Source organism: Mirounga leonina, unplaced genomic scaffold, assembly GCF_011800145.1.
Source record: "Mirounga leonina isolate KUSES-001 unplaced genomic scaffold, KU_Mleo_1.0 Mir_125, whole genome shotgun sequence".
NCBI lineage: Eukaryota > Metazoa > Chordata > Mammalia > Carnivora > Phocidae > Mirounga > Mirounga leonina.
Window position 1 is genome coordinate 29,663,693 of NW_023270305.1, and position 27,642 is coordinate 29,691,334.

At 43.4% G+C, this 27,642-nt stretch overlaps 1 protein-coding gene and 1 pseudogene across 1 annotated transcript; both read left to right on the top strand.

The window, feature by feature from the left end:
• Positions 1-892: 892 nt before the first annotated feature.
• POLR1B (RNA polymerase I subunit B) lies at positions 893-27,357 on the top strand. The gene is made up of 15 exons (XM_035001065.1): positions 893-1,069; positions 5,515-5,682; positions 5,931-6,077; positions 7,213-7,345; positions 8,262-8,398; positions 9,170-9,393; positions 10,368-10,539; positions 12,860-13,031; positions 13,786-14,067; positions 14,947-15,080; positions 19,001-19,171; positions 20,147-20,303; positions 23,953-24,149; positions 24,787-25,040; positions 25,898-27,357. Exons 1-15 carry the CDS (start codon positions 893-895, stop codon positions 26,778-26,780), a joined length of 3,408 nt encoding a protein of 1,135 aa, XP_034856956.1. The 3' UTR covers positions 26,781-27,357.
• On the top strand, positions 1,114-3,617 carry LOC118007859 (annotated as a pseudogene).
• Positions 27,358-27,642: the final 285 nt, after the last annotated feature.

The window sequence follows — 27,642 nt, forward strand, 5'->3', positions numbered from 1 at the left end:
GTTAAATACAAACATAGAAGATGAAGTTGGAAAACATTTGCAGGCATTCCTTGATAAACCCATATTCTGGGGGGATAAGTGATTCATAGGACTCATGGAAACTCAAAGGATTTTTTTTTTTTTTTTTAAGATTTTATTTATGTATTTGACAGAGACAGAGAGGGAACACAAGCAGGGGGAGTGGGAGAGGGAGAAGCAGGCTTCCGCCGAGCAGGGAGCTTGGTCCCAGGACCCCGGGATCATGACCTGAGCCGAAGGCAGACGCCTAACGACTGAGCCACCCAGGCGCCCCGAAACTCAAAGGATCTTAAGGCTGGAAGTCCCCTAGGATGTCCGGGCCTCCCGGCCCCCCAGGAATCCGGCCTAGATGTGGGGAGAGGGGTAGCGAGGACAGACCACTCCCTCACCATCGCAGTGAAGTCTTCACAACTTAAGAGTTGTGAGGTGTGGGCAGTCGGTCTGGTGGCCAACATCTGCTTTTTTCCAGAAGTCAGGGTCAGCATCAGGTATCAGCATCGGAAAATGATCAAGGGGAACAGGAGGGGAAGGAATCTCTGAAGACCACCCTCCTCCAGGCCTAATCGACTGCGCGAATAAATGCCAAACAGATCACAGGCTGAACAGGACGTGGAGCTGACGTGAAGTGGATTTCTGCCTGCCTTCCGCGGAGGGGGGAGTGGGTGGGGCGGCCGCGCTCTGGCTCTGTACAGTTTTAGACCGGCCCATTCATTCCATGGTTTAGGTTTTCAAGTCGACCCTGTAAAGTCGAAGGGCCAAGGTCCGGCGGAACCAGAGGAACTACATTTCCCAGCAGGCTGTGGGCGCCGGCGTGCCTGCCCTTCTTCCCGGCGCGTGCGGAGCGGTAGCTGGCTCTCGGTGTGCAGGCGGACGCATGGATCCCGCCGGCCGGTGGCAGAATCTGCCCAGCGGGCCTAGCCTAAAGCACTTAACTGACCCGTCTTACGGGGTCCCGCGGGAACAGCAAAAGCCAGCGTTGCAGGAACTGACTCGGGCTCATGTTGAGTCCTTCAACTACGCTGTGCGCGAGGGGCTCAGCCACGCAGTGCAGGTGAGCGCGGCGTCCTCCCAGGCTCCCGTCGGCTCTGCGTTCCGTGGCGCCGCTTCCCCGCTGCGCGGCCCGCGACGAGGCGAAGCTCGAGGCGGGCAGAGGAGAGGGGCCCCGCGGGGCTGGGGGAGGGAGGCTGGTGGCAGGATGCGTGTGTGGCGCTGAGGGAGAGGGAGATCCAGGAGGCGGGGGTGAGTGGGGCCTGGGCGGAGTGGGGCACTGGCCTCGGGTAGGGGTCCCAGAGAGATGGCTGGAAGGTCCCAGTATAATCCCAAATAGTTGTACCCCTTGATCGCGCCAGACCCCGCGCCGGGGCCTGGCACTTGTAGTCGAGTCGACTAGGGGAATACTAGATGTGTTTGTGATGGGAACCGTAGTGTTTCGTAGGACAGTTTCAGCGTGCGGTGAGAGTGAGGAAGTGCCCCGGGTGGGTGTGCTTCCCAGCCATTCACAGCGCACGCGCTTTCGTATCACTGGGAGTTTTACTTCTCCGAGAAACTTACCCGAAAAGGTTCTGAGCCTATTCGCACATAGACTGTACTGTGGGAGGTCATCCTTCCACGGTTTTCTTCTCTCAGAGCTTTAACGGGAGAAACTACTGGACGCCTGTTCTGAATTAGGTAGGTGGGTGTTGAGGAAGATACAGATGAGCAAAGAAGCGAGATTGAGTAGCAGTAACACTTGCTCAACATTAAGGGATTGATCTAAAGGCTATGGTAGCAGAGTTCAAGTGAAGAGGTGGTGGCGGGCGAGGTCGTGTCTCATTTAGTCAGCATAGCCAGTGTCTCCAGGTACTAGGCTCTGCGGGTGAGGAAGAGGCAATCCTGTGTGAGACACAGTTCTTGCTTTTGAGTGCTTGGTCTCATGTTTTGCGAGTGGAGTGGAGGTGGTGGAGACATGGAAGCAGTGCCAATACTCTTGAGAAATGCTCTGCCAAGCAGAGTGCAGGGTACTTGGGGAGCACATAGGAGGTGCGGCTAGTCCAGGTGCTTGAGAAAAGGCGGGGTGAGATGAATTGAAGGCGGAGGGGGGGCGGGGAGTGCATTCCCTCCAGGGGAAGTGAAAGAGCACAGCTCAGGGGACACTACTGTGTGGGTTTGTTGGGAAGGATTTGTGTTGTGAGAAATAGGGATAACGGAGAGCTTTGCCAGTTTCTGATACTTGAACTCTCCAAATAATATGTGAGCCATTGAGGTTTCTTTGAAGATTAATTAATACTCCTTCACCTTTTGGCAAAAGATGAGGCTGATGGGAAATATTTGTATCTGTGAGGAAAACCATATCTAACTAAAGGTTAATTGGCACTGGGGTTTATTAAAATGGTGAAAAAAAAAGAGTCCGGGGTTGAGATGATCAAGGAAGGCTTTCTCTAAAATATAAAAGCACATGTACATAAGAATTTTTATGAGGAGTGATATATAGACTGGCAGTTCTCAAAGTTTTTGGCTCCAGGACCCTCTCCCACTCTTAAAATTCTTGAGGGATCCTGAACAGCTTTTGTTTATCAGTATTTACTCTATTAGAAATTAAAATTGAGAAATTTTTAAAACACTAATTCATTTAAAAGATAAACCAATTATATATTAACATTTTTAATAAAAATATTTTTGGGGAGGAAGGTGAAGATGGCGGCGATCAGGGTGTGGGTCCTGGGAGTCTGATGGCTGCAAAAGGGCAGCTGGTGTTGTTGGGTGCACAGCCTCCCACATTACCAAGGACGTGCTCCTGGGACCCTATCCCAAGACCCCACAAGAACCGGCCACTATCACCAAGAAGTATAATATGGGGGTGGAAGACTACCAACCAGTCAGATGACAGCATAGGGTGTGGCAACTATCCGAAGCTCCCTGACCACTCATGGCAGGAGAGGGGTCCATGGTATGACTGGGACCACCCAGACCTGAGGTTGAACTTGGGTGAGCCAATGCACTGGAACCTTGACATGTGTATCAGGAAACTTGTGGACACATCCCTCATGCCTGTTTCCTGAAATCCCATGTGTAAGCACCTCTTGGGTTTCGTGGTCTTCATGGTGTTCATGTTTTGGGTTGGGGAAACTTACCCCACCTACCAGCCCATGGGGCCAAAGCAATATCCTTATAATAATCTGTACATGGAACAAGGGGGCAATTCCACCAAAGAGCCGGAGCTGGTGGTTCTTTATGAGATTTGAGGAGGCTTCATCAGCTTTGTACCCCCCCTTATTTCTAGAGATTTAACCTTAATGAAATCCCTGATAAAACTTAGTGCTGTGGTTTAAAAATCTTTATTTTCTAAAGCAGAAAAAATTAAACGTAAATGATATTTTTGCGTTATCTTTTAAATGTCTGGCTTATTAGAAGACAGCCGGATTCCCATTTCTGCTTCTGTATTCTATGTCTTAAGATACATTGTTTTGATTGAAGTACATGTAGAAAGCATAGCCTGCACAAACAGTGATGCTGCAGCTTAGCTGGTACCATCAGACTAAGTGAAAGTGTTGTTACAGAAAACACAGTAAAGTAAATGAAGGAAGAATAGCTTTTGTCATATTTTTGTTTAGAGGTTTGCTCAATTCAGGGGGCGGGGGGATGGGTTCCTTCATTCTTTGAGTCCAAATTGATGCCTCACAGTCATCTTTTCAGAATACAGTCGATTCTCATTTTTCAGGAATTCATATTTGTGAATTGCCTACTCACTAAAATTTATTTGTAACCCCCAAATCAATATTTACCATGTGCAGAGTGGTGAAAAATTTGAGTTGCCCCATGTGCTTCATCCCAACTGAGGTCCAAGAAGGTGATGCTCTGCTTTCTTGTTTCAAGCTCTCAGACTATAAGTATCTTTTTCAAAGTCTGTCCAGTTTTTCTCATTCTGGTGCTTTTTCGTGGTGATTTCACTGTTTAAGATGGTCCTCAAAAACAGTGCTGAAGTGCTGTCTAATGTTCCAAGTGCAGAAAGGCTGTGACGTACTCCTTAAGAGAAAATCTGTGTTAGATAACCTTTGTTCAGTCATGAGTTAGTGCTGTTGGCTGTGAGTTCAGTGTGAATGAATCAAAAATATATACTGAGGGGTGCCTGGGTGGCTCAGATGGTTGGGCGTCTGCCTTTGGCTCGGGTCTCGCTCCTGGCTTGGAGGAGATCCTGCTTCTCCCTGTCCCTCTGCCTCTCCCCTGCTCGTGCTCTCTCTCTCTCTCTCTGTATCTGTCTCAAATAAATAAAACCTTAAAAAAAAAAAACAACAACCAATATATACTGAATAAGGTATCCTTAAAACAAGGTTATGTATTGATCATTTGATGAAGTGTGATCAGAGACTCACAGGAACCTAACTTTGTATTTCCCCTAAGAACAGTGATTCAGTATTCACGAATTCAGTGTTTGTGGCAACATTATAGACCATAACTATCTCAAGTAATGAGACTGTATTGAGATAAAGATAGTGCACCTGTGGCTTGAAAAAGTGAATCTTCTCCCTTCTAAAAATTAATGCTTCAGGGCACCTGGGTGGCTCAGTTGTTAGGCGTCTGCCTTCGGCTCAGGTCGTGATCCCAGGGTCCTGGGATCAAGCCCCACATTGGGCTCCCTGCTCGGCGGGGAGCCTGCTTCTCCCTCTCCCACTGCCCCCCTGCTTGTGTTCCCTCTCTTGCTGTGTCTCTTTCTGTCAAATAAATAAATAAAATCTTTAAAAAAAAATTAGTGCTTCTTCCTTAAATAGGACAGATTAAAATTTCATTTTAGAATAAAATAATACATTCTAAAACAATACCAGCTTTAGATACAATTTTAAAATTTAGAAAAGGTCGACTGAACGGACATGAGGAGAAGAACCTTCTTTATACTCTTGGCTCCATTTTTGGCATTTTTATTCTAACGCTAAGGCTAGGAGGTTGTTCACAGTTGATATGTACGAGAGCTCAATGATACCCTTTACTCAGAACAGCAGAGCTTCCCCAGGGAGTGGTGCAGAGAAGCGGCTGTTGTGGGATGGGAAAACCTCCGGGGCCACCACCTGTGTGGCTCTGGCATCAGTGTGAGGCCACTGGGGGATGAAATGTACAAATATCAAAGAAGGGCATTAGAGTGTCCGGTCCTACATCAGGAGGATGTTTCCATATCCTTGCCTGTTAGCCACAGTCCCATTTGTCTTACTATGTATTTAGCAGACACCAGGTATAATAGAGCAGGAAGGCACTTGGTTCAGAGAACAGCTTTGCTCTGTACACTGTTGTACCCTAGAGCCTACTATGAATTTGACATGTAGTAGACACTCAAGATCTGAAGTAGCGCATTATCGTTTCAGGGACTTGGGGTATGAGTAGAATGGGTGTAGCTTTAACCATCTTCCTGGATAGGTCACCTTTGGCATGATGGGCATCAGTGCTTGTAGAACGTGTGGGGTTTGGAAGAATCTTACAGAAAGAGGGCCTTGGAAATGCAAGCAGTTCATAGTGTGAATTGTATTTCAGGCTATCCCTCCCTTTGAATTTGCTTTCAAAGATGAGCGGATCTCTCTTACTATCGTGGATGCTGTCATCAGTCCACCCATAGTTCCCAAAGGGAACATCTGCAAAGAGCTCAACATTTATCCAGCCGAATGCCGGGGCCGGAGGAGCACGTATCGGGGCAAGCTGACCGTGAGTACAAGTGACAGCATGTGACCCTCACACTGTATGTTTGCGAGAATAAGGCTGATGCCTAATACAGTGTATACCACAGTTCTGCTTTCTTTGTACTGTCATCTAAAAGAGATACCATCTTCTAAATCTAAAGCATAAAATCATTTACTTTACAGCCTTCTTCCTTACTCTTTTAAAATACTTGTTCTTGTAGATCCACATAGTTTCTTTTTCTTAAGTATTTTTTCTCTCTCCTTTTCCTTTAGGCTGATATCAGCTGGGCAGTGAATGGAATCTCCAGAGGAATCATTAAACAGTTTCTTGGCTATGTTCCCATCATGGTGAAGTCTAAGCTTTGCAACTTACACAACCTTCCCCCCAAAGCCCTCATTGAGCACCACGAGGAAGCAGAGGTAACTGTGGGTGGCCAGTACACTGCAAGGCCAGGTGATGCTAGAGAAGGCCTGAGGTGGGGGTGAGAAGATACGGCACGTGTCAGTGGGAGTCAGGTTTTCTTTCTCTGCTTCCGTTTCTGGATGGGGAAAATGGGGCTAGCTGCCTTGTGTGCATCCTGTGCGGGGCTCAGAATGAGGCTCAAAGGAGACAGTGTATGAAAAGTGGTGGTCCAGTTAGAGAACAGTATTACTGTGGGGGAAGAGTTGATAGGACTTTCCCGAATTTTCTGTAGCATACACATTTAGAGATGTCTGCTTTACCAGCAGTAAGATTGTGTAAGCGTATTAAATGCTTCCCCTGCCTTCTCTTTGGCATCTCTTTTAGCTGCGTTAAGTGGTTTTGCAGTATTGAGTTGAAATGATCAAGAATACAGACTCTGCCTGCAATGGGAGACAGTGTAACGTGGTGGGATGAGGGTGATGGTATCAGATCTGGGTTTGACACCCCGCCGCTCCACTTACCAGTTATGTGGCTTTGGGCACATTCCATCTTTCTGAGCCTCCATTTCCTCTGCTGGGCATAACAACGGTGCCACTCGTTACTATGAGGGTTAAATGGGGTGGAGACAGAGCAGCCCAGCATGCTTACGCCTGCTTCACAGTGAGGCAGTGTGTAGTAGCTTTTTATTTATTACAGAAATGTGATGCCAGAGCTATGAAAAATCGTTTCCTCTTTAGCTAATCTGAATGTCTGGTTTCCAGAGTTTTTGTACAAAGTTTTTTTAACTTATTTGGGAAACCTTATTTGCCTTATTTGTTTTCATCTCTTTAGAGTAAGTTTTTTTGTTCTGTTTTGCTTTTAAATATCATTTGAAGACAAATCATTTTAGGGGACAAAAGGGCAAGTTAGGTCGAGCCTGTCCAGTGGAAGAAGTTACCCTGATTTTCTTCCGTACTTTTCTCCCAAGTCCCTAGAACCTTTTTAATGCACTTGAGAAGACTGTTAGTTCACACGCTGACAGTTTCCGAGGGATGTGTAGACCCTTTTGCCTCCATGTGCCTCCTGTGCACTTTGCACTATATCTGGCAGGTAGCTTCATGTTTACAATTAACGTATCTTTGTCTAACAAATTATAATTCGTCTCTTTGGCAGGAAATGGGAGGTTATTTTATAATCAATGGCATTGAAAAAGTCATCCGAATGTTGATTATGCCTCGGAGGAATTTCCCTATTGCAGTGATAAGACCAAAATGGAAAACCAGAGGGCCTGGCTATACTCAGTATGGTAAGTTGTAGTGACTTTTGGAATGTTCTCTTAGAAAAGTTTTGTTTCTTTTTCTAGTAAGCATTTCTGTGTTAAGATTTTATAGTGGGAAACCCTACTTTCTATTATGTATCATTTTTTCCATATTGAAAGAACACATGTATTTATGGTATTACTTATGAAGGTGGAGGTTGGCCTGACTTAACCAGAGGTAGGTATGGGCCTCAGAAGTCTTCTGGTGCAGGCTACCATGGCATTCCTCTTGGGGTCCCTGGCTGACAGCCACCTGGCCTCTGAGCACTCTCTGTGACAGTGCCTGGCTTCATAAGACAACATTTTACATTCTTGGGAAACCCTGCGGTTAAATAATTTATTCCAATAATTGAGCTAAAAATCAGCCTCGAATGGGATAGCCATACATATTGTATCTAGAATGATGGCATCTCAGCAAGTCAAAATGGCTAGTCATTTATTCTTTTCCATCACTGATGCAGAATGTCTTCGCAATTTTTGTTTAACACTGAAACAAGCTTAAAATCTAAAATTCTGCTTTTTTCCATTTGAACTCTTGGATCAAGCCATCATCTCTTGACCAGATTCCATAGGGTACGAGGGATATAAAATGCTATATGATCAGGCTCTGCAGGGTGCTAGCGATATAATGTGTTATAAGACATGGACCCTGCTCTGGAAGGAAACTTCGAAGTTGGATTACATTTCTGTAGCTTTGGTTACTTTGAGAGGTTTTCAACCCAGGGAGATTTTGCACCCTAGGGGACATTTGGCAAGGTCTGGAAACATTTTTGGTTGCCATTCTTGGCTAACTTTGGGGATTTGGCTCTATTTTTAAGAGAGTAAAAATAATTCAGGAAAAAAAACAATGATGGAAGCAATTATAGTATTACTGAGTTTCTGACTTCTTGCTTTGTTTCAATAGGAGTCTCAATGCACTGTGTGAGGGAAGAACATTCTGCAGTCAATATGAACCTTCACTACTTGGAAAATGGCACAGTTATGTTGAACTTCATTTATCGGAAAGAACTGTTTTTTCTTCCTTTGGGATTTGTACTTAAGGTGTGACTTCATGAATATATTTGTTTTGCTATGAAGAGCTTCCCTGGGGGGGTCACATTCTGTGCAGAATGGATGGATAGGGTCTCGTTAGCGGAGTTCATGCGTACCAGCTATGCACTGCTCCATAACAAATTACCCAAATTTCAGTGGCTTAAACCATCAGTAAATATTTCCCTCTTACTATTTCTGTGGCCGGGAATTTGGAAGTGGCTAGGATTGGGGGCACGTCTGCCTCAGGGTGTCAGGAGATTGCAGTGAGATGTCAGTAGGGGCTGCGGTCGTTCAGAAGGCTGGACCAGGGCCGGAGGGTCCACTTCTAAGGTGGTGGGGGTCACTCATGGCTGGCACGTCAGTGCGGGCTGTTGGCAGAAGGCCCCAGTTCCTCTGAGTGGGCCTTTGCACAGGCTGCTTGAGGTAGCTGTCTTCCCCGAGAGGGCTAGCCAAGAGAGCAAGGCTGAACCCACAGTCCCTTCTATGACCTGTCCTTGAGAGTCACACGTCTACTTTTTCACCATATTGTCTTGGTCACACGGGCCAGCGCTGACTTAGTGTGAGAGGAGGCTATACAGTACCAGAAGGGGAGGATCACTGGGGCCATCTTGACGTCTTCTTATCATACAAGCCAGGCCTTATCTCGGAGAGTTCATTTCGATTCCCCAATAGTGGAGTGCTAATTTTTTTGAGTATTAGAAAAATAGAGAATTGTTACCTAATGGGTAAAATGGTTTAGTTATTACAAGCAATTAAAAAGAAAACTTTTTTCTGTTCTAGGCACTTGTCAACTTCTCCGATTATCAGATTTTTCAGGAGCTCATCAAAGGCAAAGAGGAGAACTCTTTCTTTAGGAACTCTGTTTCTCAGATGTTAAGGATCGTCATGGAAGAGGGTTGTTCCACACAAAAACAGGTCCTTAACTATCTAGGTGAACGCTTCAGAGTAAAGCTCAGTCTTCCTGACTGGTGTCCAAATGAACAAGCCGCAGAGTTTCTGTTCAAGTATGTGTGCTTTTGCTTAAACTGTTTTTTGTCAGGCGGAAGGTGTCAGTGGTTCTTTATATTGATTGTAGTTAGGGCTGGTGAGTCCGCTGGGGCTCAGAACGGACCTGCAGGTAGAATTCTGGTCTAAGGAAGTAGTGGCTAGCTCTGTTTCTATGGCCATCCTTACCTTTTCTTTTTATGGCAGTTTCATTTTATTTTATTGTACTTTTGTACTTTTATTTTGAAACAACTTCAGACTTCCAGAATTGCTGCAAAAATAGTACAGTGGACACTTTTATTCACTAGTTGTTATCGTTTTTACTACATTTGCTTTCTTAATTTCTCTGCACGTGAACACTTTTTTTTCTGCAACATTTGAAAGTTGTGAGCATGATGTCCCTTTCTTTCCCCAAGGCAAAGACTCTGTGTTCTGTAACCACTGGATAGTTCTTAACGCTATCCAATATGTAGCCACAAGTCCCATCTTGAGCCCTTGAATGGCCAGTGCAACTGAGAAACTGAATTCTTAAGTTTATTTAATTTTAATTAATTTAAATGTAAGTGGCCACATGGTGCTTGTCACGCCGTGTTGTCCAGCATAGCTCTAGACCTTGTGGCCATGTCCTATCCTTTTGCTCATGCTGCCAGTGAAGATGAAAAGCAATTTTTTGTTTGTTTGTTTGTTTTTAGATTTTATTTATTTGATAGAGAGACAGCGAGAGAGGGAACACAAGCAGGGGGAGCGGGAGAGGGAGAAGCAGGCTCCCCGCTGAGCAAGGAGCCCAATGCGGGACTCGATCCCAGGACCCCGGGATCACGACCTGAGCTGAAGGCAGTCACTTAACGACTGAGCCACCCAGGCGCCCCGAAAAGCAATTTTTTGAAAATGAGTAAAGCACTTCTAGTAAACAGGGATTGGGGACCATGGTCAGTAGATCATCAAGTAGTGGTAGCAGCTAAATTGTTTTAAGCTTTGCTTTCTCTTTTGACAGCCAGTGCATCTGTATCCACTTGAAATCCAATACTGAAAAGTTTTATATGCTTTGTCTCATGACCCGGAAGCTCTTTGCTTTCGCCAAAGGAGAGTGCATGGAGGACAATCCTGATAGTTTAGTGAATCAAGAAGTCCTGACGCCCGGTCAGCTTTTCCTCATGTTCCTGAAGGTAAGCGCCTACTGCTCTCACCCCGGCCGGCTGTCCCTCTCGTGGAATGGTGAAGCAGTTCCCTGCAGTATTGTTTCCTATGTGTTTATGATTTGTAGTGTGGGCATTTTACAGAGTCTGCCTTTTCTTTTTGTTTGTTTGCTGAGCAGTAAGGGACTTAATCAAAGATCTTAGTTTATACCAAATTCAGAAATTTCCCTGATGTTTCTTAGAGGCTAAGTGAAGACAACATCAAATCTTGGTCATCACGTTAATGATAACATGTAACTGTCCTAACGTGTGTGATCGCCTTACTTTTACACCAGCTTTGTTTTAAAAGCTTCTGAACCTCTGAATGTGGGTCACAGTAAGAACCTTCAGGAAGGTACACGACAGTGACATGATCTGAATTGCAGACTTCATCGGCCATTTCAACTGAGTGTTGCAGCAGAGATTGAGGTGTCCTGTGATTTCTGTGCTTGATTCTGAGGGCTTCTTAGTGGTGAGGGAGCGAGAGAGATTGCAGAGCTGCCCTTGCTGAACTTGAGAACAGATAGGCTGGGCCCCGTTCATCATCTTTTGTGGTGTCTCCCCTCCTGCCCTAGGCACTGTGCTCAGCTTTATATGCCTCAGCCTTTCACCGGAAAGGCTGGTGAACCTCCCAGGAGGGCTTCTAAGAGGCCGCTCTGGCTTTTCTTGCTGTGTCGTGCACAGACCGTACACACACGTCCCGGTCACTCAACTGCATTTCTAAATCCCGAAAGTGCTAGCACCTAAAAAATGCGAGTTGGCAGGAAAACCTGACCTGCACTGCAGGAGGCTATTTATAATTTTTATTGATTCTACTTAGTGTGACAGTTTGTGTGTTTCACTGTGGAAATGTGTTTGATTACAAGTCAGTGCCTCAGTCTTCGTAATAGGTGTAGGTTTATGCACTTGCTAACTTTCTAAAGTCTGGAAAAAAAAATTTTTTTTTTTAAGATTTTATTTATTTATTTGACAGAGCGAGAGACAGCGAGAGAGGGAACACAAGCAGGGGGAGTGGGAGAGGGAGAAGCAGGCTTCTCGCGGAGCAGGGAGCCCAATGCGGGGCTCGATCCCAGGACCCCGGGATCATGACCTGAGCCAAAGGCAGACGCTTAACGACTGAGCCATCCAGGCTCCCCTAAAGTCTGGAAAATTCTTTTTTTTCTTTTTTTTTTTTTTTAAAGATTTATTTATTTATTTGACAGAGAGAGAGACAGCGAGAGCAGGAACACAAGCAGGAGGAGTGGGAGAGGAAGAAGCAGGCTTCCTGCGGAGCAGGGAGCCCGATGCGGGGCTCGATCCCAGGACCCTGGGATCATGACCTGAGCCGAAGGCAGACACTTAACGACTGAGCCACCCAGGCGCCCCAAAGTCTGGAAAATTCTTAATATTGAAATACATTTGGCCCAAGTGGTTCTGCAATGTACTGCTTCTTGAGGAAAAGTTTATTGTGAGGCTTAAATAAATATGCAGAGTGCCAGCATATAGTACGTGCCCAAGAAATGCTACTTGCTCACCTTAGCAAGTTAATGACAAAGTGACAGTAGGCAGACATGTGACAAGGGAGAAGAATCAGCTCCTCATTCCCCCAGTCTCCTGTCTTGGGCTACAGAGCTGCTACCGGTGTCTCTGTCTTATTTTTATTTCCATTGTGTTTCAGATTTCTAGAAGAAGAAAGAGTCAGTCTTTCCTACTGGTTTGTCAGCCATCTTGTATGTGGGGTGTCATTTGGAGACTTTGATCTCTTCTTAGTTATTTGTTTTTTCTTCTTATTATTTTGTTAGGACAACGGGCTGCTGCTTGGTCTCAGAGCTTTGTTTTTGTTGTCTGTTTCTGCCTGTTGAAGCTGTTTGGACTGCTTGATAAGAGCATTTTAATGAAAAACTTTTCTAAAGCCAGAGCAAACCATTAACGTCGATAATCTTGACTGGGAGCAATTTTGCCCCACTCCAGGGGACATTTGACGGTGCCTGGAGACAGTTTTGATTGTCACAGCTTGGGGGGTGCTACAGGCATCCAGTGGGTTAGGGCCAGGGACACTGCTGGACATCCTACACGCATGCTCGGCCCCTAAGAACTATCCAGCCAAAATGTCAGTAGTGCCGAGGTGGAGAAACTCTGATCTACAGGTGTTTGTAGCTTCTGTCTTAAGAATGTCCACCCATTGAAAGGCTGGTTTTCAGGTTTATAGGCCAGATGTTTTCTATGTCAAATGTATAAACTTAGTGGGCCTTTGTTGGCAGACCTACAGATTATGTGGGAGTAAATATGAAATGTGAATAATTTGAATTTAATGGCTTAAATTTTATTTCAGGAAAAAATGGAATCTTGGTTAGTGTCTATTAAAATAGCTCTAGACAAGAGGGCTCAGAAGACGAATGTGTCCATAAACACTGAAAATTTGATGAAGATTTTTAACCTGGGAACAGACCTTACAAAACCATTTGAATATCTTCTTGCTACTGGGAATCTGCGTTCCAAAACAGGTAAAATTAAATCGATTGGCTACATTTTAGTTACATTTCATTTGCTCAGTGTAGATTTATATATTGCTGAGAGAGGTTCTCTTTGAAAGTGAACTTGTCCCTTTCAGTCAAGACTGATTTCATGTTGTAAATTTGACAAGTGTGTATCAGTCTGAAGGACTTGAGACAAGGCATCCGTAGAACTTCACACTTCTCATCGTCACATGCATCTCTGTGGCTCCTTCCAGAATACTAAGGACAGCGTCAATCCGTGAGGAATGGTCATTGGGACAGGTAGTCTGGGAGGGTTGTAGATACGTGCCCGTCCCTAAACCAGGTGCGTCAGAAAGGCCTACGTGGTCATTGAGGGCCCAGAAATCTGCTGGGGTTTTTTTTTTTTTTTTTTTTTTAAACAGATGGTACTGTTGCAGATTGTTCTTAGGAATAACAACTTCTTACATATTCTCTAGCCCTCTCTGATGAATCCCATTTAGTTACTTGCTGTTTCATACTCATTTAATGTTTCCCACTAAGGAGGTGTAGTAGTAGAGGAGAGAGGGAATGAGGGGCACTAATATAACTTGGGAAATCGGGAGTTTTACTGCCTTTTTACTACTAGTTTTGTAAACTCTTTCCACTCATTCGAGCTAATAAACTTTATAGTAACTCTGCGGTTTGTACTGTGCTCTGAGGTGTTTGTCCTCAGAGCCTCAAATCAAAATAGACTTGTATTTTTAAGTTGAGCCTGTTTCTAAACAATTTTTGTTTTATGAAGGTCTTGGCTTCCTGCAAGATTCTGGCCTTTGTGTTGTGGCTGATAAGCTGAACTTCATACGCTATCTGTCCCATTTCCGCTGTGTGCACAGAGGGGCCGATTTTGCCAAGATGAGGACCACCACGGTGCGCAGGCTGCTGCCGGAGTCCTGGGGCTTCCTGTGTCCTGTGCACACCCCAGACGGGGAGCCCTGTGGCCTCATGAACCACTTGACCGCTGTGTGCGAGGTCGTCACACAGCGTGTGCACGCGACCTCTGTTCCCGCCTTGCTCTGCAGCCTCGGTATGTGGGGCGCGACTGGAAGTCGTTGGTTTGGGGGTGTGCGCTTTCACAGGTGCAAATTGTTAAGGTTTGCTTATTTGGGGGCTGAGCAGAGAATTCCAGCAAGAATTCTGTTTCCTCTTCTATGCAGGAGTTGGGCTGGTCTCTTGGCTCTTCTATAGGTCAGGTGCCCTTTTTTGAGAATGAGTGAAGAAGTTAAATGTTGTAGTTTTGTTCTTTCACCACCACCCCCCACCCCACGCCAAAAAAAGATGTCAAAGCGTTTGAAATAAAGCAGCATTCAGCATTTAATAATCAGAAATAACATTTGGGGTCACTCTCCTTGCATCTGATGGCTCAACCACTGCATCTCTAAATAGGAAACAGTGTCATTTTGCAGGAAAACAGTTAAAAAGGAGTTGTCTAGTCTGTACCCTGATGTCATCAGAGACATAGCCTTTGTTCCCGGGGACCTTCTAGCTGCGCTCTCTGCTTTGGCTGAATGTCCTGGAATGACCACAAAAGCAAATACATTTTAGCAAGTAGGCAAATTCACAGGTATGGAATCCACAAATAATGAGGATCAAATGTAGTTAGGTTTTGGGGGAAAAGTTAATCTATTTACATGGTTCAGATCAAAATATAGAAGGTAGACAGTGGAAAGCCTCTCTTACACTCTTGTCCCCCAGCTGCCTCCCCCCGCAGACAGAGTCACTAGTTGCCCATGTGTCCTTGCTGAAATGACCTGTAAACACTCAAGCAATATAAAAATGTACTGGTTTAGAGATAAGATAACTAGAGGTCTAAAATGACGAAGCGGTTGCTGAAGCCCTCCGGAGGGAGTTCTGGCTGTAGGGAAAAGCATTCCGAAGTGAGCGTTCTGTTTGTTCGTTTCCCCAGGGGTCACTCCGGTTGACGGAGCTCCACCTCGACCGTACAGCGAGTGCTACCCCGTCCTGCTGGATGGCGTCATGGTTGGCTGGGTGGATAAGGAGCTTGCTCCGGGCATTGCAGATTCTCTCCGACATTTTAAGGTGATCTTGTGTCTTTGTGAATTGTTTTATGCCTTGATCTTGATTGTCAGTCCTTTTCTTGTCGTTGAGGTAGCCCCACAGCCATCTAGAGTGGTCGGGGGTCTGGAGGTCAGAAGCTAATTCCACAAGTGCCCGTGTACCCCCAAAGTGGCAGAGTCTTGTCTTGTGCTGGCTCATAGGTTGGGGTCAGTGACAGATACTTTGACCTGAAGGAATTTTTTTTGGGGGGTAGTTTCCTTGAGGCCCTAATCTAACAAATGTTAACTTTTTTTGTTTTGTAAATATTAGTGGCATAAAGGGAGCCTCAAATATCTTCTTTATATTTGAAGTAGTATTAAAGATAGGCAAGATATTAAGTCCTATCCTGTTGGCTTCTGGATCTTGAAAGTATATTGTTAAAAAGTCAAAAAGGGGGCGCCTGGGTGGCTCGGTCGTTAAGCGTCTGCCTTCGGCTCAGGTCATGATCCCAGGGTCCTGGGATCGAGTCCCACAACGGGCTCCCTGCTCTGCGGGAAGCCTGCTTCTCCCTCTCCCACTCCCCCTGCTTGTGTTCCTGCTCTCGCTATGTCTCTCTCTGTCAAAAAAAATAAAAAATCTTTAAAAAAATAAAAATAAAAAATAAAAAGTCAAAAAGGAAATAAAAAAAGTCAAAAAGAAAGACATCCTTTAACTTACTTGGAATTTTCCTAACAAGAGTGTTGCTATGAAGAGTGTTGCACTGAAGAATTGTTCTTTGGCAAGAGGATGAATTGTAGTTCATGCTCTGGTCTATTTGGTTTAGTTTTGGTTTTGTAGTTTTAAAATTGTTTTACTTTGATATAATTGTAAATGTAAGGACGTTTGAATAGCACAAAGAAGTCCCATTACCCAGATCCACCAATTGTTATGTTTTGCTCCACATGCTTTATCCATTTGTATGCTCTTTATAAATAGGTACGTAGTTTTTTCTTCTGAACCATTTGAAGGTGGTGGACAGGCAAGACCCCTTTTCCACAAAGATTGCAGCGTATTCTTCCTAAGAACAAGGAGTTTGTCTCCTCAATAACCACAGTATGCTTTTTAACATCAAGGAAGGTCAGGGTGGTGAAATGCTCTGCTGATACTCAGAAGATGTCAGTTGTCTCAGTCATGTCCTTTATGGCATTGTTCTTGCCATCCTGGGCTGGGACCCAGGCCGGCATCACATATTACATGTAGTTATCATGTTTCTTTAGTCTCCTTTAATCTGGAACAGTCCCTCAGCCTTTCAGGTCTTGACCTTTTAAAAAAAAAAACTACAGGCCAGTTATTATATAGATATTCTTTAATTTATGTTGGTGTGGAGCTTTCTGATGATGAGATTCAGGATATCCTTTCAAGAGGCACATGATGTTGGCTTGTCCCACAACTGGTGATGTTAATTATGATCACTCTAAGGTTTTATGCTCTAGGTTGGTCCATTGTGCTATTACCAGTTTTCTGTGTAATTAGTAATTTGTGGAGAGAGATTTGGAAGCTACCTGAAAGCCCTTTCCCTCATCAGATTTTCCCCCTGCGAGTTGGTGACTTCTTTGCAGAATTATTACTATTCCATTGATGATTCTTTGCTGAGTTATTACTTGATGGCTGCCAAATGGTTCTAGCTCCATCATTCCTTCCGTGTTCATGAGTTTCTGTTTTGTAAGGCAGAGTTTTCCTTTCTCCTCCATTTGTTTGTTTGTTTATTCACATCAGCATAGATTTATAAGATGCTTGTTTTATTTTATGAGTATTCTGTTGCTGTTGCTTATTTTGATGCTCAAATTGGATCCGTTTCCACACTCTCCAGAAAGTTCCTGTGGTTTGGTTTTGTTTATAAATTTACATAACAAAATTTACCATTGTAACCATTTTTAAGTGTATAGTTCAGTGCCATTAAGCACATTCATGTTGTTGTGCAACTATCACCCTATCCCATCTGCTGAAGTTTTTCATCATCCCAGACTGAAACTCTGTGCTCATTCAACAGGAGCTCCCCATTTCCCCCTTCCCTAATTCCTGGTAACCACTGTTCCATTTTTCTTCGTGAACTTTGACTTTGCTAGGTACCTCATGTCAGTGGAATCATACAATGTTTGTCCCTTTATGTCTGGTTTATTTTACTCAGCATAGTATTTTCCAAGTTCATCCGTGTTGTAGCATGGGTCTGAATTGCATTCCTTTTTAGGACTGACGAGTATTCTGTTGTATATACCACCACGTTTTGTTTAGCCATTCATTTGTTGGTGGACACTTGGGTAGCTTCCAGCGTTTGGCTACCATGAATACTGCTGCTATGAACCTGGGTGTACAGGTACCTGTTCGAGTCCCTGCTTTTGGTACTTTTGGATGCCTACCTAGAATTGGAATTGCTGGATCATACAGTAATGCCATGTTTCATTCTTGGGTATATTTGGGGACAAATCTGTAATATTTTCCCTTAGATGTGTACTGAGCGTATTATATTAATTTATTCCCTAATAATCATCATTCTCTAATAATATGATAAATAATGAATCCTAAATTCCTGGAATAAATCCCACTTGGTCTCGGTGTATTTTTTCTTTTCTTTTTTTTTTTTTTTAAGATTTTATTTATTTATTTGAGAGAGAGAATGAGATAGAGAGAGCATGAGAGGGGGGAGGGTTAGAGGGAGAAGCAGGCTCCTCGCCGAGCAGGGAGCCCAATGCAGGACTCGATCCCGGGACTCCAGAATCATGACCCGAGCCGAAGGCAGTCGCTTAACCAACTGAGCCACCCAGGCTCCCCTGGTGTATTTTTTTCTTAATTGACATAAGTATCTGTTTTATAAAAATTAGAAAGTTTTCCTTTGTTTTCAGTGCCCTGGCACAGTTTGTGGAACATTGGGTTATCCGGGCCTAAGTCTGCTAGAATTCCCGTCTGAAACCATCTGGCTCTAGTGCTTTCTTTGGGGTTAGTTTCTGGATACCTTTATTTCTAATATGGAAATTGATCATCTTTTAAAAGGCTTTCTACTTTTGTTGAGGTCTGTTTTGGTGAACTGCATTTTATCTATTTCATCTTGATTTCTTAGAGGTATGCAGAGTATACCCATGATTTTAAAATTTAGTTTCAGTGGGTTCTTTTTTTTTTTTCCTGTTGTCATTTCTTACTCAGTACATTTGTGTGTATGTGTCCCCCTTTTTTTCTTGATTAGGTTAAGTGAGGGATATTTGTTGATTTTTTTTTTTTCTTTTTTAAGAATGAAGAATTTTGATTTGTTGCTTTGAACCTTTTTCAGTACTATACCTCATTAACTTCGGGTTATATCTTTGTTAACTTGTGGGGGTTTTGTGTGTACGTGTGTCTTTGTTGGTTTTGTTTTGGTTTTTTTTTTTTTGCTTTTGCATTAAGAATTTAATCCATCTATTTTTCTTGATGACTTGATTAGCTGTGACTGCCCTTAAGTTCTGATATATAGGTTTCATTATTTTTTCACATTTCTGTAATGTGGGTTTGTATTTTACCCAGGAGTTGATTAATAAAAGTTTTGTTGTTTTGTTTTTTAAATTCCAGGTAGAAGGGTCTTTTCATTGAATACAGTTTAAAATAAAACCAGTAATGTACTACATTCTAGACATCAGAGGACAAACTTTACATTTAGTGTGTTCACATGCACCTTCTTGGTTTACCTTTCCCCTAGTCTCCCCCATTACCAGTTTGCCCCAGAGTGAGGCTGAGCCCCTCAGAAGGTAGGGCTTTTGCCAACTCTGGATACTGGGTGAGTGGCTTTCTGTGTGGTGATGAGACTGGCACTACGATGTTACTGGCATAACTAGTTTTCTGATACTGCTTTTTATATTTGACCTCCTTTCGCATTCTGCCCACCTCCTGGGTGGCAGGGGGATAGATGTAAAACACATCACTGCTTCTTAATTGAACTCTTTTTTTGTTGAAAACAGGTGTTGAGAGAAAAAAGAATTCCTCCCTGGATGGAAGTGGCCCTTATCCCCATGACAGGAAAACCAAGTCTCTACCCGGGATTATTCCTGTTTACCACTCCTTGTAGACTGGTGCGGCCTGTGCAGAACTTGGAATTAGGCAGAGAAGAACTAATTGGAACTATGGAGCAGGTTCGTAGAGCACTGTGATTGGTTCCTCTGTGTGCTCGTGTAGTATACAACTTTCGGGGACTTAATAACCACTGTGTTTTGGTTTTTTGTTTTTTTAATAAAGATTTTATTTATTTATTTGACAGAACACAAGCACAGGGAGTAGCAGAGGGAGAGGGAGAAGCAGGCTCTCCACTGAGGAGGGAGCCCAACGTGGGGCTCGATCCCAGGACCCTGAGATCGTGACCTGAGCCAAATGCAGACACTTAAGCAACTGAGACACCCAGGCGCCCCAACCACTGTTTTTTAAAAGTGTTATCGGGGTGCCTGGGTGGCTCAGTCCAACCCTTGATTTCGGTTCAGGTCATGATCTCAGGGTTGTGGGATCGAGCCCCGCATCAGGCTCCATGTTCATGGGGAAGTCTGCTTCAGATTCTCTCTCCCTCTCTCTCTCTGCCCCTCCCCCGCGTATGTGCTCTCTCTCAAAAAAAAAAACCAAAAAACTTTTTATAAAGAAAGTGTTGTCATTGTTTAGTAACAGTTGGGCATTTGAAAGAAAATCAGAACTTACTTTCTGCCTCCTCTGTGACCTCTCGCACATCGAGAGAGAGGATTGGTGGTCACATTACCTGCCTTCCCATCTTGCCCAGCTCCTTTGTGCCTGGCTCTGCCTCAGGTGGTGAGGTGGGAACATTCCATTGGAGTCACAATTTTTGCCTACATCTTCACAGTTGCAAAACTGTGGGCTTCGTGCTACTTCAAAATGTCTTTCTTCCTGTCCTTTACGGTTGGACCAGGGTGGATTTAGAATGAAATGTGTCAAGCAGACAGTATTTCTGACTGGAAGCTTCCCATTGGATTCCATCAGTGTTCATGATGCTGAGTGGGGAAGGTTTTTGTTCTAGTCTTTGGGTCCTAAACTCTGAGAGATAGGATGAGTTAATACGTTCTCAGTTATTCTGTGCCTTGAACTTCCTCGTCCTTCCTCTTTTCCAGATCTTCATGAACGTTGCCATCTTTGAGGATGAGGTTTTGGCAGGAGTTACCACTCACCAGGAGCTCTTCCCTCACAGCCTGCTGAGTGTGATCGCCAACTTCATTCCTTTCTCCGATCACAACCAGAGTCCTCGGAACATGTACCAGTGCCAGATGGGTAAGATGGTGGAGGGCGGTGGTATTCACACAAGAAAGGTGCCTGTAACTTTTTTATTGTGAAATAATTTCAAACTCAGAGAAATGTTGCAAGCACAGTACAGAGAACTCCTATAAGCCCTTTATGTAGATTCTCTTAACGTTTTGTCCCATGTGCACCGCTTTCCATTTGGAGGTAAGTTGCAGACACGATGCCCCTTTACCCCTAAGTATTTCATGTGTATTTCCTAACAGTAAGGGTGTTCCCTTGCATATTACAAGGGCAAGTATTAACATCAGGAAGTTTAACATTGGTGTCATTATACTGCTTTATAATCTTTACTCACATTTTGACTGATTGTCCCAAAAATATGGTTTATGGCAAATTTTTCCTATGTAGCACCTAATCCAGGATCACACGTTTCATTTAGTTGTTGAGTCTCTTTAGTCTTTTAAATTAGATCCTTAGCCTTTGTCATTTTTGACATTTTTGACCTTTTTGTACCTTGAACAAAAAGGTAATTTATTTTGTGGAATGTTTGTCGATTTGGATTTGTCTGAGATCTTGTGATTTGATTTTTGAGGAACACAGGCCGTTGTCATCACCCACATTTCACCACTGCTGGTGCTCTGCCTGCCTGCCTGATGATTCCGGTTTCCATTGAGTGTCGTATCCCTTGAGCCTGAAAACCTTCCTTTAGCACTTTTTTTATAGTTTAGGTTGCTGGCTACAAATCCTCTTTTTTAAATAAAAACTACAAATCCAGTTTTTATTTCTCTGAAAATGTCTCTGTTTGATCTTCACTTGGAACTGGATGTACGATTCTGATTTGACAGTTATATTTTTTCAGCACTTAAGAGATACTACTGGGTCACTTCTTGGTCTCTGTCATTTGTGCTAGAAGTCAGTGGTTATAAGTGTCATTGTTTGCTTGTATATAATGTGTTATTTTCCCATCCTTAAGATTTTCTCTTTATATCTGGTTTGTAGCTGATTGAGTATGATATGCCTAGATATGATGCTCTTTGTGCTTGGGGCTTACTGGTCTTCTAAAATCTGTTTTAAAAGGTTTCATCAAATTTGTAGTTATCTGTCATTATTTCTAAAAACACTGCTTTTGACCTCTTGAGTTTTCAGCATGCGTCATCTATGTTAAACCTTTTGATAATTGCCCCGTAAGCCACTGGGTTTCTGTTCTCTTTTTTCCTTTGTTTTCTTTCTTTCTTTTTTTTTTTTTTAAGATTTTATTTATTTGTGAGAGAGAGAGCACGAGCAGGGTAAAGGGCAGAGGGAGAGGCAGATTCCCTGTGGAGCAGGGAGCCTGATGTGGGACTCTATCCCGGAACTCCAGGATCATGACCTGAGCTGAAGGCAGATGCTTAGCCGCCTGAGCCATCCAGGCGCCCGCTTTGTTTTCTTTCTCTTCATACTGGATCATTTTTATTGATCTATCATTACCCTCACTGACTTTTCATTCTATTTCAGATATTTAATTTTTCAGCCTAGATTTTCCATTTGTTTCTTTTTTATAGTTTGTTTTCTCAGAGATTGTTTTCTTTGTAAACATATTTTCCTTTATGTTTTTGTTTTGTTTTGTTTTAAAGATTTTATTTATTTGTCAGAGAGACAGAGAAGAGAGCAAGCGGGCAAAGCAGGGGGAACTGCAGGCAGAGGGAGAAGCCGGCTTCCCGCTGAGCAGGGAGCCCGATGTGGGACTCTATCCCAGGACCCTGGGATCATGACCTGAGCCAAAGGCAGATGCTTAGCCGACTGAGCCACCCAGGTGTCCCTCCTTTATGTTTTTGAGCATGGTTGTAACAGGTGTTTAAAAACTGTTGTCTGGGGCGCCTGGGTGGCTCAGTTGGTTGAGCGACTGCCCTCGGCTCAGGTCATGATCCTGGAGTCCCGGGATCGGGTCCCGCATCGGGCTCCCTGCTCGGCGGGGAGTCTGCTTCTCCCTCTGACCCTCCTCCCTCTCATGCTCTCTGTCTCTCATTCTCTCTGTCTCAAATAAATAAATAAAATCTTAAAAAAAAACAAAAAAACAAAAAACTATTGTCTGAAAAAAATTAAAAAAAAAAAAAGTCTGCTAATTCCAACATCTTTTTTTTTTAAGATTTATTTATTTATTTATTTGAGAGAGCTTGCATACACAGAGAGGGAAGCAGACTCCCTGCTGAGCAGGGAGCCCAATGTGGGTCTTGGTCCCAGGACCCTGGGATTATGACCTGAGCCCCTCAGGTGCCCCGCTAATTCCAACATCTGGGTCGTCTCGGGATCAATCTCCATTGATTACATTTTTCTTGAGTATGGGTTATGTTTTCCTGTTTCTTTGTATTTCTAGTACTATTGGATCATATCAGGAACATTGTGAATGATAGGTTTTAAGACTCTGGGTTCTATTATGTTCCTTTGAAGAGGATTGGTTTTTAGATTTAACTTATATCTAAACACAGCAGTTGAAGTTCTTTTAGTCTTAGGTGGGCTGCTTAGATCTGTCCCATGCATGCATAGTTCAGTCCACCAAAGATTTGGACTCAGTTTATATGTAGAATTTAAGGCTCTCCCTTTATGGTTCTTCCCTTTCTAAAATGTCCCCCCTTACTTTCCAGTTGCTGTTGTGCTCTGAACTCTATTCCTTGGCTCTTCAAGCCAGTAAAACTGTAGGTTTTTATCTAGGTTGTAGCCACTGTAGTGACTGGACCATCAGGCCAAAAGAAACAAAAACATTAAAAACTGAAAAAGCTAGTAGTTCACGCCGTTCCGTTTCTTTTGTCCAAGTATAAATTCCTCTCCAGTTCCTGACCCCTTTTGGTTACTCTCCAGTGCTTTCAGATTGTGTGTGTGTGTGTGCGCGTTTGCCCATGTGGTGATTTTTTGTTTTGTATTGTTCTGGATCTTATGTGCTGAGGGTGGTCTTGTAGGAGTAGCCTTCTATTACTGCAAGCTGGAAGTCTCCTTTTCGGTATTTTAAAATGCACATATATATATTTAATCTTAAAAATCACTTTATTTCAGATTGATTCTCTATAATGTAAAGTAGTAGAAAGAAGACTTACTTCCCTACCCTCTGTACCCCATACCCAGAATTAACAAATACTGACATTTTGCTCTGTGTAAGAAAATAATCTAATAATAGTTACTGTCCCCTTTTCACCCCTTTTCTTCCTCCACTAGTAATACCCTGTAGTTTATATATATCCTTTATTATCCCCTTTTTATGCTTTTCTTATATTATACACATGTCCACAAACTATGGAATTGTCTGGGATGTGTTACAAATGTACATAAATCATACAATATTAAATGTCATTCTGTGCTTTTTCCCCACTCAGCATTGTTTTCATGGTCTGGTTACATACATACATGTGGTTCTGCTTTATTTTCATGCTGTGTATTAGTCTGCCACGATTGATTTATTCATTCCCCTATGATGAATGTTTTACTGTTTCCTATTTTATTTTATTTATTTATTTGAGAGAGAGAGAGGCAGACTCCCCACTCAGTAGGGAGTCTGATGTGAGGCTTGATCCCAGAACCCTGGGATCATGACCTGAGCAGAAGGCAGACACTTAACCAACTGCACCACCAGGCACCCCTCGAATTTTATATATGACCTTTATAATCAAGGGAAACAAACAAGATGCTGAAGTTTTTTTTCCCTTTGTAGGGAAGCAAACCATGGGCTTTCCACTTCTCACTTACCAAGCTCGGTCAGATAATAAACTGTACCGTCTTCAGACTCCACAAAGCCCTTTAGTAAGACCATACATGTATGATTATTATGACATGGATAACTATCCAATTGGGACAAATGCCATCGTTGCTGTTATTTCTTACACTGGCTACGATATGGAAGATGCCATGGTAAGTTCTACCAAGAGATGTAGTTCAATTCCTTTTAATTTGTAACTTTTTTGTTTACTGTTTTTCTACGTCCTGGTGCATGAGTGTTCTGTTAAATGATTAATTGCTCGTCTCCATTGAAAGTGGCAAGCCCTGAGGAATATTCACTAAATATTCAGATATGCATATATTGTGCATACTTGAGTGCATAGTATGAGTAGATGTTGAATGAATGTAGTCTTGGATATATCTACCTTTTATATTTATGCATAATTAGGTTTTAAGCCATTTATAAGTGGGTTTTAGTAGTGTAGGTGGCTTGGAAAATGCGGAGTGTTTTGTTTACAGTTTTATTTGCGAGAGAGAGAGCATGAGAGAGCATAAGTGGTGGGTATGGGCAGAGGGAGAGGGAGAAGCAGACTCCCCGCTGAGCAGGGAGCCTGACGAGGGGCTCGATCCCAGGGTCCTGGAATCAGGACCTGAGCCAAAGGCAGATGCTTAACTGACTGAGACACGCAGGCGCTCCTGAAAATTTGGAGTTTTTAAATTAGAATGCCAGTTATCCTAAACCAAGTATTTTAATTCTAACCATTTTTAATATTGTGAAAATCCCCATTTGACCTCAGTCTCTTGAGTTAATGATTCTTTGACCTTGCAGATCGTGAATAAGGCCTCCTGGGAACGAGGCTTTGCCCATGGAAGTGTCTACAAATCTGAGTTCATAGATCTCTCTGAAAAAATTAAACAAGGAGATGATAGTCTGGTGTTTGGAGTCAAACCTGGTGACCCGCGGATTTTGCAGAAGTTAGGTGATGATGGCTTGCCATTTATTGGAGCTCAGCTGCAGTATGGAGATCCGTATTACAGCTACCTGAACCTCAACACCGGGGAAAGCTTTGTGATGTACTATAAGTAAGTGTGGGTACCCAGTGCTATTTTTTGAAGGCTGTTTCTCAGTGAAATTGCTGAGGTCAGTGAAAGTTATCTTGTGACAGGAGAATTTTGGAGAAGATAAAAGTGGTAGCTCAGTTACTGACTCAGTCATAACTGAATTGGCATTTCTTTTTTTTTTAAGAGCTTTCTATTTATTTATTTGACAGAGAGAGACTGCGAGAGAGGGAACACAAGCAGGGGGAGTGGGAGAGGGAGAAGCAGGCTTCCCGCTGAGCAGGGAGCCCGATGAGGGGCTCGATCCCAGGACCCTGGGATCATGACCTGAGCTGAAGGCAGATGCTTAACCAGCTGAGCCACCCAGGCGCCCCTGAATTGGCGTTTCTTAAATGAGACAGAGTTCTGTGTCTGCTGGACGGCCTTTGGTTTTCTGCTTCTCTTGTCAGTCTGTTACGATTTGACAAGCTGCCTGTGACTTCTTTTTAAAACTCAGCTATTCAAACTTGGTCATCTCTCTCATGCATGTTGTTAGGGATTTCCCTAGCTAAAAATGTCAAGTTCATGATGCCTCTCGTTAAAATTAAAAATGGTTAGTTTATTTTCCATCTATGAAATGGTTTCAGCAGTAGGTCTTCATTAATAGTGTTTTGGTGGTCTCTGTTGCTTTTCTTCGGATGAGCAGAGTTCTGTAGCGAACAGAATCAGTAGCTCTGTTCATAAATACTTTTAGGGATACCAACTCTGTTTGTACTGGAGAAGAAATGTGAGAATAAGTTTTGCAAATATCCTTTATGAAGGACTAATTATGTCAGTGAAACTTAGGTGTGTTTGTCAGTGTAAAGAAAGTAGTTTGACCTTCTGTCTGCTTTTTTTCCCAGGAGTAAGGAAAATTGCATTGTGGATAACATCAAAGTGTGTAGTAATGACACTGGCAGTGGGAAGTTCAAGTGTATTTGCATCACGATGAGAGTCCCTCGGAACCCAACTATCGGAGATAAATTCGCTAGTCGCCACGGGCAGAAGGGCATCTTGAGCAGGTTGTGGCCGGTTGAGGACATGCCTTTCACCGAGAGCGGGATGGTCCCAGACATCCTGTTCAATCCTCACGGTTTTCCCTCCCGCATGACCATCGGGATGTTAATTGAAAGTATGGCAGGGAAGTCTGCTGCTCTGCACGGTCTCTGCCATGATGCGACACCCTTCACCTTTTCAGAGGAGAACTCGGCCTTAGAGTACTTCGGCGAGCTGTTAAAAGCCGCTGGCTACAACTTCTATGGCACCGAGAGGTTGTATAGTGGCATTAGTGGGATAGAACTGGAAGCAGACATTTTCATAGGCGTGGTTTATTACCAGCGTTTACGCCACATGGTTTCAGACAAATTCCAGGTTAGAACCACGGGAGCCAGAGACAAAGTCACGAACCAGCCTATTGGGGGAAGAAATGTCCAGGGTGGAATCCGTTTTGGGGAAATGGAGCGGGATGCTCTTTTAGCTCATGGTACATCTTTTCTCCTTCATGACCGCCTCTTCAACTGTTCGGATCGTTCAGTAGCCCATGTGTGCGTGAAGTGTGGTAGCTTACTCTCTCCGCTGCTGGAGAAGCCACCCCCTTCTTGGTCTGCCACGCGCAACAGAAAATACAACTGTGCTTTGTGTGATCGCAGCGACACCATCGACACTGTTTCTGTGCCTTACGTTTTCCGGTATTTTGTAGCGGAACTGGCAGCTATGAACATCAAGGTGAAACTGGACGTCATTTAACTTGATGTGGCCTTTTGGGTTAGGAGAACTCTCAGATTAAAACCAAATATACCTTGAGCTCAGTGAAGATATGACTTGGTTACTCTGGAGTGTTTTTCAAGGGTGTTCAAGTTTCCCACCGAGACCTGGCAACTAAGAATTCAGGATTTCTGAGTCTGACCAGTATGGTAACTACTGAAGTTGATTTTCAATATGTTTGTTAAAAAATTCCACAAGTATCTTCTTTAAAAATGATACACTGATAGAAGGATATATAGGGAAGTCTTTCCAATCCCAGGGTCTTTGTACCCTACTTTCAGTGGGCAGTGACCACCGAACATTGCTCCGTCTAGAACCGAGCAATCCAGTACAAATACCACGCAAGTCACATATGTAATTTTATATTTGCTTATATCCACATTAAAGTAAAAACCAAAGGTAGCTCTATTGAAGTGTAATTGTTAAACAAAACTGTGCATAGTTAACGTGTACAATTTGATGGGTTTGAGCATACGCATACACCTGTGAAATGATCACCACAATCGAGGTAATAAACATCACCCTCCAAAAGATTCCTTGTGCACTTTGGGGTTGTGTGTGTTTTTGGTAAAAACACTGAATTTGATATCTACCCTCTTAACAAATGTTTAGGTGTACAATAGAGTATTGTTAACTACAGGCAGAATTGACTCGTATAAGTGGAGCTTTACACCTGTTCAGTAGCAACTCCCCATTTCCCTCCCACCAGCTCCTGGTAGCCATCACTCTAGGCTGTGAGTTTGACTCTCTTATTAGATACCTCATATAAGTGAGATCATGCAGTATTTGTGCTTCTGTGATGGGCTTATTTCACTTAGCATAATGGTCTTCAGGTTTATCCATG

Bases quoted from the DNA above. Each gene is read 5' to 3' on its own strand.
- POLR1B (XM_035001065.1), top strand. From the start codon at position 893: ATGGATCCCGCCGGCCGGTGGCAGAATCTGCCCAGCGGGCCTAGCCTA. The intron at 7,346-8,261 runs GTAAGTTGTAGT...TTGTTTCAATAG, and splicing joins GCCTGGCTATACTCAGTATG to GAGTCTCAATGCACTGTGTG. The intron at 19,172-20,146 runs GTTCGTAGAGCA...CCTCTTTTCCAG, and splicing joins TAATTGGAACTATGGAGCAG to ATCTTCATGAACGTTGCCAT.